The sequence below is a fragment of the Ceratotherium simum genome, chromosome 5, assembly GCF_057802395.1.
Source record: "Ceratotherium simum simum isolate JZ-2026a chromosome 5, ASM5780239v1, whole genome shotgun sequence".
NCBI lineage: Eukaryota > Metazoa > Chordata > Mammalia > Perissodactyla > Rhinocerotidae > Ceratotherium > Ceratotherium simum.
This window is the reverse complement of record NC_141904.1, coordinates 85031262-85044613: the sequence shown is the minus strand read 5'-3', so window position 1 is coordinate 85044613 and position 13352 is coordinate 85031262. Positions and strand designations below refer to the sequence as shown.

General features: G+C 39.4%; 1 protein-coding gene across 11 annotated transcripts in view; it reads right to left on the bottom strand.

Moving 5' to 3' along the window:
• Positions 1-13352, bottom strand: part of ATG7 (autophagy related 7) — a 253951-nt gene that overhangs the window by 150103 nt on the left and 90496 nt on the right. For 9 of the 11 annotated variants that reach the window (XM_087431500.1, XM_087431501.1, XM_087431505.1 and 6 more), the window contains exon 17: positions 9254-9334. In XM_087431500.1, coding sequence (XP_087287626.1) covers positions 9254-9334 — 81 coding nt within the window. Of the gene's footprint in view, positions 1-1298; positions 2408-9253; positions 9335-13352 lie in introns of all 11 variants that reach the window. The other 2 variants (XR_015552308.1, XR_015552307.1) reach the window with 2 other exon arrangements.

Here is a 13352-nt window from a genome sequence, read left to right as displayed (position 1 = left end):
AAATATACTTTTGCATGAATTTCTATTCCAAGTTGGAGTGTCGATAAAGGTCTTAAAAATATCCAAATGCTTCAGCAAATCCAGAGTCAACTGCCAAGACACCTAAGCTGTCTAGAGTTATGAGGACGGATAAATTCTGACTACAGGCCTTGTGACTATTCAACTACCCCTTAAAGCAGTCCTAGTGGGAGACTGGGCGGTTATCCCAGGGACGCTGCTGTTCCTTAAGACACTGCTGATTACACGCTGATACCATGTCAAGATGGTTCCTCTCTGGCAAAACTTGCTCTGTCTGTTCTCCCATTGACTATTCACCTTTGGCACACTTGCAGCCATTTCAGAATCACAAAGGAAATAGTTTCCCAATTTTAGTCTGATGGCTATAAATTCAAGATGTCTAACTTTGGTGTGTGCTTTAACCAGCCCCTAGATATTCTAGAAAAGAGAAACATGTAGTCTTTTCTTCCGTATTAAGAAAAAAAACTTGAACAAAATTGTTATGAAAGAATTACTTAAAACTAGGGAAGGTCAGACACTCTAGAATTTATGACTATCATCACATAAAATGTTATATAAACAAGTTATAAGGACAATAACTATGGGAATAGGATGTTCTCAAACAGTTCTTTCACATCTTCTATAGCAAAAAAGGCTATAATGATAAGTACTTTTAGAAATAACTGGGCAGGATACTGGAAAGCCCTTGAGAAAAAATAAAATGGAGACATTTAAAAATTCTGCAGGAGAGCAAGTAAAACCCATCAAAGAGCTCATTGCCAGAATGTGTCCTTTCATAAATGTTAAGTTACCCTTGATGAATCTCAAAGGCTCCTTGTTTTACTATACTCTGGAAATGGTCTTCCAACATAATAACAAATCATCGAAAGCATCAACTAAAGCAAATGAGATAGTAAAAGCTGGAAAGAAGCTTAGCTGAACAAATACTCAGAACACTGAAATGTATCATTCAATAATAGCTACCACCCATGGCTTAACGATAAATCATACCTCTGCACTAGTAGGCAAAGGGCATTCTGCTACGGAGTCTTAGCTACCTACCAGACTGTGAGTTCTTGGAGGGCACAGGCCATCTTCCTTTTTTCTCCTGTTGTGCTGTTCATTTATTTAGCTACCAAATCATTGATTAATTTTTCTCACCATTCAAAACATATTTAATCAATTCCAACCATTTGCTAGGAACTATTTATGCCTTCTAAGCTAGGAATATTTCTTGTGTAAAGATGTTTTAATAACTTGATATACTTGAATTATATAATCACGTAATATAACTTTATTACCTTGTCCAGAAGGATATTGTCAGAAACTTCAGAGGCAGTCTTATTCACCTTTGTATCATCCAAAAATATATCATGAAATAGGAGTTCCAATGATTGCTGAACTGAACTGCTAGGACAAGAGTCATTAAAATAAACTCATGTAAACACATATTTGAGTGTTTTAAGTATTCAATTTAAATAGTCATATATATTGTATACAACCTGTGTATGTATCAACATGTACATCCATAAAAGGTTTCCCAGTTCAAGCTGATGGCTTCCTTATTCCAAAAAACCAGCAGCTACTACCATGTTTCTTCCTCCCTCCTCCCCTTCCAAAGGTATTAAGGTTGAAGGGAGAAGGGAAGAAGATGAATGTATCATATAAATGAGACAGAAAGAAGGAACATGAACAGATGATAGTTGGGGCTCTTTGCCCATCAGGAGCAAATCAATGCACCACCAGAGCAGGGAGAACTAACTCGTAGAGCTCTGAACAAGGTCAGTGTCTTCTCCCGTCCCCCAGTTGGATGCAGCTGGGCCTAAAGAAACGAAATAGCTGATCAAGAGACTACACAATCTCAGAGTCATAAAACAAAACCCAGTGGTAGATCCGCCCATGCATCTCCTTTTACTACAGTTGAGGAAAACGAGTCCCAGAAGAGAGATGGCTACCTCCCAAAGCCATACAGAGAGTTCACGGTGGGGCTGGGCGTAGGGCTGGCTGCAACCCCCATTCCCAGTGTCTCATCCAGGAGAGCTTGGGCACGATATCAAAGAAAAACTCCTGGAGCAAGGGTACTTTACAAGGATTCATAGGCATGTTTCAGGGACTTCATGAAGCCACTGAAATTGCCTGCAAAACTGTTCATGGCTTACATTTTTCAGGGGAGCAGGGTTTACTGTTTTCATCAATCAGGCTGAACAAGGTCCATGACTCAAAAAATTTAAGAACCACTATGTCAGGTGTCCAGCTTGGTGAGAAGGCTAAAAGTGAATGAGATTAATTCCAAATTAAATGAAACCCAGATTTTCAATAACCTGAAGACTAAGCTTGGGCCAGGCAGCCAGTAGAATCATCTAAGGAGAAAACAGTCCTAAACTTTCTGGTCTGGATGGTAAAAGGGATCCTGTAAAAAAAAAAAAAAAAAGTTGTGTTTAGGCAGGCTAGGCATGTCTTTGTGACTTCAGGTGACAGGGAAAAGGAGTAAGCAGCACAAGCTTTAACTACTGATTAGGTGGTCTCAGAAGACCACAGGTCAGACATAACGAACAAGGCTGAGTTCTCTGGAATCTCGAGAAAGGTTCTGGCAGTAGTTGTCATCAACCATGATGGAAGGTTCTATAGCCTCTCAAAGTCAGGGCAGCCTCAATTTCTAATCAGACCTTTCATTGTACCTGCTTGTGTACAGTGAGCCCCGAAAGGGTTCCACATATCCCAGGAGACCTAATGTGATCACCAGGGGTCTTTTTTTTTTTCTTATTTCTGATGTCAACATCAGTCCCAGGAGTGGGCAGAGGCCTTGGTACTTGGTCACAGGGAACTGGATACACGTCAGCCATTGCAATTTTCCTGGGAAACAGAAAATATTTTCCCCACTCTATGGATGAGGAAATTGAAGCAAAAGGAGAAATGTCCAAGGTTTTTCAAGGAGGTGAAGAGCCAAGAGCTCTGAGGTTAGGGCTTGTAGCTAAATACTCCACATTGGCTCTGGCTGGATATTGCGTCTCCTTTTGGGAACCAAGCAGTTCTGGAGGTTGAGGAAACACTAGTTGCTAAGGACAAGATGTGGGACACAGTTTATACCACACAACCATACATATGGAATCTATCACACATTAAAACAGAAGACTTGAAGCCTCACTGGGTAAATGAGATAGGAAAAGGCAACCTGGGGTTACTCATCATTTTCCAAATCAGCGATTTATGTCCCTTTTGGAAAGGAGAAGGAAAACCTGGCTGCAGCCCAGTTTTGAGTAATATTTGCCACTGAGAAGCTGTATGCAAAAATTCCTGGCACAAGCTTTGGTGAGTTCTTCCGATTGGGTTCTGGCCAGTCCTTGTAAATGACTGAGATTTAAAACCCTATCAAATCAGAGGAGCAGGGAGTATCCTTGATGCAGCACCATAAATCCCTCTCTCTAAAGCTAATTTCAAATTTATAATAAGAATGTTCGGAGAGAAAAATAACCTACATATTCCTATAGATTTTTTTAAAAGTCAAGAAGGGTTGAAATCAACAGCAAACAGTGACCTGAGTGGTTAGAATATGGTTGATTATCTTCTTTATCCTTAAATGTATTTTCTGATTTTTCTAAAATTAAAATGCACTGCCTGTGGAATAAAGAATAAAATAAATTAAGTAAAGGAAATACAAAAGCTAGTAACTCCAAGTGTCAATAGAGAGCCAGAGCTTATCTCATCCAACTGACTCATTTAACAAAAGAAGAAACAGAGGCGGACAGAGGGGAGAGCACCTTGATCGTGGTCACTCAGCTGGCCAGCAATGGACCTAGAGCCAGGACCCTGGAAATCCCCCGACTTCCTGCCCTCCACACCACCCTGCTGCAGCTGCTTGATTCCTTAGGCTAGGAAACCCCCTAAGCTTGGTGCTAGGTGAGAAAGAGTTTTACATAGAATTGTAAAATTCAAAACAGCAGCCTCAAGTGTTAGACAAAGTACACCAGATTCCAACTCAAAGAATAGCCGAAATTAAAATGGCACTCACAAAGACAAGAAGACAATTTGTAGAGAATTAGGTGTCTCAGCCTCTGGGACAACTGCTTTACTGAGCAACTTCATAAATACGCCATGTTTTCATTGCCTCTGGCTGTTATATATGCTATTCCCCCTGCCTAGAGTGCCTTCCTCTTGTCCTCTCTCCCATGTTTCTAGAAATTCCCACTTGTCCTTTAACATCAACTCAGAAGTCACTCTCTGCAACGCCTTCCCTGGTTTCCCCATTTACAAAATTGATCAGTAGTAGGATACCATAATAAAGGACGTACCTTGACTGTAGAGCATATCACAATATAAGGGAGATCATTATTGGTTTATAGGTCTGTCTCATCCTCTAGATAATGTTCCTTGAAGGCAGTGGCTATTTTAATCATCTTTGTATGTCTGGCACACAGCATGGATGCAAATGTCAGTTGAATAAATGAATGCCTGCTAAGAGTCACACAGTAAGACTTTAACCTTTCTTTCCAAATCTATGAATTGTATTTCTATCCTCTAACTGGTAGATCTGCAGAACTCTTAGGTGACAGGCTGCTTTGGGAAAGAGGTGTTTCTTTTTTGGTGAGGAAGATTGGCCCTGAGCCAACATCTGTGCCAGTCCTCCTCTATTTTGTATGTGGATCACTGCCACAGCATTGCTTGATGAGCAGTGTAGGTCCATGCCCAGGATCCGAACCTGTGAACCCCAGGCCACCAAAGCGGAGTGTGCGAACCTAACCACCATGCCACTGAGCTGGCCCCAAGATGTTTTTCTTAAAGTTTAAATAGCTGAGTTTAATTTTGGGATTTCATGCTTTTTAAGTAACAAATAAATATGAGAGAAGAAAGGTAGGATTACATAATATCAAAAGATAAATGGATAGGCCGGCTATGACAAAGGCAAAAGAAAGTATAATCTACCATATGATGATACCAGCTGACAGATATTCTTCCTGCACCACCCTCTCCCTATCACCCCTCAAGATACACATACACAGACGAACACAAAAAGCTCATGACAAGTCACTTTGGGATATTTAATCATAACCCATCTACAGAAGAGCCCATCGCATAGTAAACATCAGAATGAGTATATTATTAGGATTGCTAATCACTAATTAAAATCTCAAGATCAGGTTTCTGGGCATATCCTGCTACATCTGTGCAGTAGGCAGGTCCAAGATTGTTTAAAAACCAAGTTTGGGGCCTGTTTCTTCATAACAGGCTGTTCCTCCAATATCACAAAGATTGTGGTGACAGAATCGTGCAATAACAGCAAGAATACTCTGTACACAGTCTCCTCAGGCACAGCCCTGCTCCTGACTCTGCAGATCTGAGAGAAGTTTTGGTCAACTTCTGGGTCCCAGAAACAAGGCTACTGTTGCATGAAACACCAGAAGGTGCCTAGCTTTACTCCTTATAGGGAAAGAGGATGGTCACGGTATTCAACATACTGTTCCCTCCGCCAAGACTGACTGGGAAGGGATACGTGGGAACTTTCTGGGGTAACGGAAACGTTCTGTATCTTGACTGAAATGTAGGTTACATGAGTGTATACATTTGTCAAAACTTATAGAATTGTTCTCTTAAGATTCATGCATTTCACTGTATATAAATTTTACCTAGAAAAAAAGAACCATGCACAAATATCGAACTCTAGCTGGTAGGTTTACTTTCCGCAGTAGTATGGGCTAACAACTGTGAAACTGGTTTCTGTGTATTCTAGACTTGAGTAAGTGAGTAAAAATATCCAGGATAATGGGAGCCAGGTTTCTCACTGTTGGGGAAAGTAGTTACAAATACGGAGAGGGGAAATTAATATCACCAAAGGGGATAAAATACATCATGTGCCTCCTAACATGAGGATACAGCATCACTTCTTTGGTATTCCTGCCAAAAATTCATAACCTGAATCTAATCATAAGGAAACATTAGACAAATCCAAATCGAGGGAAATTCTACAAAATAGCGGGCAAAATATCAAAATGTTGAGGTTACGAAAGACAAAGAAAGGCTAAGGAACTTTTCCAGATTGAAAGAAGCCAAAGAGACACGACAACTAAACGCAATACTTGATCCTGAATTGCATCCTGGTCTGAGAGGGAAAAAAACCTATAAAGAACATTCCTGGTACAAAAAACGACATTTGAAACATAGACTAAGGATTAGATAACAGCATTGGTCTTAGGAAACAGACATTGAGGTATCTAGTTGTAAAGGACCACAATGTCTCCAACTTACTCTCAGTTTCAAAAAAAAGAGAAGGGTGGGGAGGAAGCAGGGAGGGTGGTAGGGGAGCGCACACACACAAATGGGGCAAAATGTAAACAATTGGTGAATCTGCGTAAAGGGTATACAGGAGTTCCTTGTACTATTCTTGCAACTGTTCTGTAAGTTTAAAATTATATCAAACTAGAAAGTTATAAAAAAAAATACCCTAACTTACCCAAGAATATTTAGGTGAAAGGCTAATAATAAAGTGGCTCTAAATTCCTTTTTAGTACTAAAAAACAACCCATATAGCTTCAAATAAGGTTTTTTGAAATTCCAGTGGCCGACACAGTCATTTTAGAAAGTCTTGCAAGGCAATAAACAGAAATTGGAATGAAAGTGACTCCTCACCACCCCCTCCCTCCAGATTCTTCAATATTTTTTCTGTGCGATGGAACAATTCACCTGGCTCAATGCCAAGCTAAAATGAAACAGGATAAGAAATGATTTATGTAGAAGATTCAGCCTTCCCTGCCAGAGAAGCAGAGAACTGTATTCTTCCTCACTTCAGGCCTTATAGAAGCTCTCTCTCTCTCTCTCTCTATATATATATGATAATGAACAAGAGGATTATCACTCAGCAGAGCTGATCTACCTCCCCAATCTTTCTGTCTGTATTTGTGGTTAAATCAAGACATAAGTATGGTCTGGTCCTAGGAAAAAAAAAAGCAAAAATACTGAAAACTACCGAAGGAAAAAATTACTTCATGGATGTCAAAGGAGAATTTTTCAAGTCATTTTTAGCCCCAAAGAATCTTTTTGAAACAATAACAACTATGATATGACTCAGTATAAAAAATATTATGCTAAGTATGCGTTAAGAAAAATTCACATACAGAGATGAAAATGTAATTGGATTTGTCATTTCAAAGTTTTAATGTGCGGTTTGCAGATAATAGAGAATGACATTCTTCTAAGCTAATAAAGAAGTTAGCCAAGTAAGTAAATGCTGTGTTTCTACTGTAAGGAAATACGTGCACCAATGAAGCAACCTTTTCAGCACAAAAGAAATTTAATACCCAGACCACATGAAAAGTGATCGCTATGGGAATAGTACAGCTGTTAAAATCCAAGTCAGTTTGTATTAAATCGTCCAGCATGTTTATGTAAAGCAGGACTCTCAGAATGACCACCAAGAAGAAATAATTTTGCTAACAAAAAAGTGATACCTGTATTTAATTTAATGCTTACAGTAAGTGTGAAAGAAAAATGCAAAGCTATTCTCTTTTAAAGAATGCAAGGGACCTCAGTTAGCTGGTATGCTTGTGATTCTTTTCTAAACAGTATCTCAGGGGCTAATTTAATTAGAAATAGAACAAGAAAGAGTGAGTGTTTGCATTTCACTTAGAGAACCCAATTATCTTTATTTCATTGACTAGCCAGATCTACATAAAGCCACAGAAAAACTTCTGGCACCTGTGCCAAACGATTTCAATATGAAAATTAATACTGCCAAGTTATTTGGAGACCAATTAGCTCAGCCATTCAAAGAAAAAGAACGTGCTCCACTAAAGAGCAGATAATCCTAAAACTTGCATTTCTAAAGACAAAAGTGCTCCTAGACATCCTTGAGGCCCTGATTTAAGCAGATGTAAGATACCCGAAACTATAGAAAGAATGAGCTCATGGGTAACTACTGACAAATGGTAAGCTTTAAATCTCAATGTAGGCACTTGGGATGCATAATAATATAACAAGAGTTTAGTTTACTTTTGAAGAAAAAAGAAAAACTACTCTAAATTTTGGAGCACCTAAAATTAACCAAATTTATCAACATAATTTGCCAAATCTAAGTTAACTTTTTAGAGAAACTGGTCAAGACAGTGCTTCTCATAAGATATGACCCAAGCAAAGTTTTCAAAGAAAGCTTGTCAACTCTGAGTGGAGAGAATTTCCTTAGAATTCAATCCCTTCCACACTGCCAGATGTAGGTTACACAGCAAAGAAGTCCCAAATTACAACTGAGAGGCCACAGTTTGGGATTAATGACCCCAGCACTATTTTGCATAACACTCTAACATGAAAGTTTTATCAAGAATCATGAGTTTTTAAAGCCCAGGTTAAATCACTGGGTGTTAGAAGGCTTAGAGAGGCATCCAAAAGGAAATTAACTGTAACACACAGTATATGTGTAAAAATAACTCAGACTATCTCAAAGCCTATTAAAAAATGAGATGCCATCACTGTAGTTTTGAGATACATCAGCCGTTTCCCATTACAATGGAGGACATACCAGGTCTATTTTTAGAGCCTCTGGAAAGATCAAAGCTGAACTGAGCCCTTTTATTGGCTCCTCATCCAGGCCCATAATCTCTCTTTACTTTTTCTTTGTCATTATGTAGATCTCCAAGAGACACACCGCCAGGACTGCCTGGTATCCCTTATTCTCTGAGTAACACTTAAAAATTGCTCTATGGTGGTCCATGCGGAGGAGGAAATCTCTGAGGAAGAACAAAGGCCAGTAAAGTTCAAGTTCAAGCCAAAATTGCTGTGACGCAAATATTGATACAGAACTAAAATCTCTAATTCAGTCTCTTGCCATACACTGTAAACCAAATTTTCTCAGGCTGGTTTCTCTGTGAGAATGAATACAGATAAATGAAAACATGAAATCTTTTCTGATTTTTTAGACCCCAACCCCTCCCTGCAAAAAAGCCCTTAGTTGGTTTTAATGCCTCTGGCTGGTAAGGCTGACAGGCTATTTTTTTTTTTTTTTTTGTGAGGAAGATCAGCCCTGAGCTAACATCCATGCCAATCCTCCTCTTTTTGCTGAGGAAGACTGGCCCTGGGCTAACATCTGTGCCCATCTTCCTCCACTTTATATGGGATGCTGCCACAGCATGGCCTGACAAGTGGTGCGTCGGTGTGCGCCCGGGATCTGAACCCGGGCCGCCAGCAGCGGAGTGCGTGCACTTAACCGATATGCCACCGGGCCGGCCCCAGGCTCATTTTTAAAAACAAGTCCCTCAAATGCAGAATGACTTACTTTGGAAGAACAAGCTGTACATTTGTCAAATGCCAGGCTGACAGGAAGGACATTATCAAACCGTGACAGAAATCCTCGGATCTAAAAACAAACAAACCAAAACAAACAATTCACATCAAGCCTAGAATGACCACACCCATGAAATGTGTGTGTAGTTTCTGACAATATGGCAGTCTTGACACAGATTACTAGCAAAAATGAAGTTCAACATGGATATTTTCCCTTGTACTATAATCAGTTTGGAGAAGAACTATAACAGGTCCTTTATTCCATTAGGACCCAGGGCCTACAAGCTTTTCCAATATTTGAGACCTAAAAACAAATTGACTCCAAAATACAAAAAGAAAGCTGTAAAATCTGAAGTATTGTTTTAATAAATGTCTTCAAAAATATAACAGGTCAACTAGTTTATTACGACTCAACTCTCATATATGTTATAGTGAATGTGGGATAAGTGTGCATTTCTAGGATATACACCTAATATCTTAGGTGGGGCTTCACAAGGTAAGAAGGCCTGCGGACTACAGAAGGCAGAGATGGTCCTAAATATACATCCAGTTATTTGCTTGACTTGGAACAGATTGGGATAAAATACAAAATATCACCAAATTTATGGGGAAACAGTGCCACCTTGAGCATAAACTTCTATACTACAACTGATTTCCATTTATAGAGTTTCAGCTATAACTAGGTTTCACAAACTATGATTTAGGTAATTTATTCAGAGCATTATACCTCTAGAACTACACTTACACTAAAAGAGGAGTTGTAAACTGTTGTATATATCATCAAAATATTATTACCAAAAATATGAATGACGAAATCTCAAGTCTCTACAGGACTCAACATTTATAATAAGCCAAACAACACAAATCCTCTCATGAGTTAATTTACTTGATCTTGCCAACTACCCCGTTTTATGTTGACAAAACTCAGGTTCAGAAAGGTGAGGCAACTTGGCTCAGAAAAACAGAAAGTGACAGAGTGAAGATTTAAAAGTAGACCTTCTGACTTCAAAACTGGGCAGGCCCTGGCCTGGGCTTGCTCCCTCCCTCCCTCTCTTCTTCCTTCCCTCCTTCCCTTTCTCTCAGATTATCACAGCTTTTGTCTTCAATATTAGGTCTCAACACAAATTTAACGTCTCACTTGAATAGGGCAAAAGAACCAACCCACCCACCCTTGCTGCCTTTAGCGACCCTACCAGCATTCTCCTCAAAACAAAACTGACAAAACCTGACAAACTCTTTAAAGAAAAAGGCTTCCTTCTGAGTTTGGATAACTCCATCTTTATATCCCCACTGCAACTAACAGTCTAACTGCATGTGTACATTTATTGCTGGAAAATCTAACCTTGAAGGAAACGCCTCCAGCAACCTTTTAAATGTCCTTATCCATATGTTCCGAGATTTCATTGTAACCCAAGATCAAAAGAGTGTTTGGTAGAAATGATAAATTAGATAGTTGGGAAAAGTTAGATGGCCTCATTGTGAACCTCTGAAAATCTTTTAGTTCCCTGTATCTCAGGAATGTGGTGACCATTTCATAACACAGTACTGAAGCACAATCAAGGTCATAAGTTTGCTACCCAGGACACCAAAACAGGACACGGGAAACTGGCAGAAAAGACTTGAATGGCAGGTTACAAATGGGAATCCTGAGATCCTAATGAGATCTGGAAGTTATAGGCCTGAAAGAATTTTCACAGTGAGCCTCCTCATATCTCAATTACTTTTATATTAAATTTACCTACAAAAAATTTTATATTTAGCAAATTTTCCATTAAAATGTTCACTGATACAGCCTACATGTTAATGTCTCCATACATGCGTCATGAAAAGGTTTCTTCATTCTCTTTTCTCTCATGTAGCTAATATCAAGCTTTCTTTATGTTGCGCAGAGAAACACTGGTAATTTTCTCTGCTAAACTGTCTCATGACTGGAGGTTCGGAGGTGAAGCCGAAGGGAAGGGTGACAGAAAACCTAGTTAAGAGCAGAAAGGAAGAGAGAAAAAGGAGAGGAAGGAAGGAAAGAGAAAATAAAAACAAAAAACACAGGTGGTGAGCACTAGAAGAAAAAGGAGCCGAAATGAACGGACTGGCCAAGCAGGGGCCCACACACTATTGTTAGCACCCTCAGACAGCTCTTTACCAGGAAATGTGATTCATTTTCCCAGGAAATGTAGAATAACATCTGTGTGCGAGGCCTTTCAAATTCAACAAGTTGGTATCAGAAGACTCAGACTCAACCAAAGTAATTCCAGTTTTAGGTAATTTAAAAGAGGAAATCCTTCATCTCAAACCGACCACAACAGACTCCTAACGAGTATCTCCACAGGTGAGCTCTCCCGCTTCCATTTAACACAACACTCTGCTGTTGATTAATTTTTCTAATACACAGCCTTGAGGTGTGTCACTTTTTATCAACTTCCTAGAGCTGACTAAATACAGCACAGAGTTCCTCATGCTGGCATTCAAGGTCTTTCCTAGTTTGGGCCCATCTTTCCTTTCCAATTATGTCTTGGATTGAATCTTCTCACAACTTCCCTTGCACAGACATTCCCACATTCTTGACCTTGTCTCAAGCCGAATTCTGTGACCCAGAACTCTTCCTTTTGGAAACAGCTACATATCCAAATCTTCATCTTCCTTAAAAGCCGCTCAGCTCAAACACACCTCTTTCATAAATGCTCAACCTATCTACCACTCGACTTAGAAATAATGTCTCCATGATCTGAAATTCTTCTTTTTGGTATTTGTCACAAAAATACATTGTGTAATATTTTTTTTAAAATAACAGGTTTATTGAACTATAATTTATGTACCATAAAATTCATCTCTTTAAAGTATACAATTCAGTGGCTTTTAGTATATTCATAGAGTTGTGCAACCATCACCAATATCTAATTTCAGAACATTTTCATTACCCCAAAAAGAAACCCAGAACCCATAAACAACTGGTCCCCATTCTCCACTTTCTCCAGACCCTGGCAACCACTAATCTATTTTCTATTTCTACTGATTTCCCTTTTTTGCATATCTCCTATAAATGGAATCATACAAGGCTGGCTTCTTTCACTTAGCATAATGTTTTCACCCATATCGCATCACGTTCTGTACTTCATTCCTTTCTATTGCCAAATAATATTCCATAGTAGATACAACTCATTTTGCTTATCTATTCATCAGTTGATGGACATTTATTTTAGGTATATAGAGAGTGGAATTAATGAGTCACATGGTAACTATATGTTCAACATTTTGAGGAACTGACAAACTGTTTTCCAAAGTGACAGCACCATATTCCATTCCCGCCAGCAAGGTATGAGGTTTCCAATTTCTCCACCTTCTTGTCAACGCTTGCTATTATCTCTTTTTTTTTTTTTTTTTTTTTTTTTTTTTTTATTATTTTATTTTTTCCCCCCAAAGCCCCAGCGGATAGTTGTATGTCGTAGCTGCACATTCTTCTAGTTGCTGTATGTGGGACTCGGCCCCAGGATGAACGGAGAAGCGGTGCCTCGATGTGCACCCGGGATCCGAACCCGGGCCGCCAGCATCGCAGCGCGCGCACTTAACCACCAAGCCACAGGGCCGGCCCTCTTTTTTTTTTTTTAATAATTATTTTTTTTCCCCCCAAAGCCCCAGTAGATCGCTGTATGTCATAGCTGCACATCCTTCTAGTGGCTGTACATGGGACGCAGCCTCAGCATGGCCGGAGAAGTGGTGCATCGGTGCACGCCCGGGATCCGAACCCGGGCCGCCAGCAGTGGAGCGCACGCACTTAACCGCTAAGCCACAGGGCCGGCCCTAGTGTCTCTTTTTGATTACAGCCATCCCAGTGAGTGTGAAGTGGTATCTCACTGTGGCTTTGATTTGCATTTCTCTAATGACTACCACTGTCAAGCATTTTTCCATGTGCTTCTTGACCATTTATATATCTTCTTTGGAGAAATGTCTATTCAAATTCTTTGCCAAATTTTAAATTGGGTTATTTTTCTTTTTATTGTTTAATTGTAAGAATTCTTGATAGATTCTGGATACAAGTTTCTTATCAGATATAACTTGCAAATATTTCCTCCCATCTTGTGAGTTGTCTTTTCATT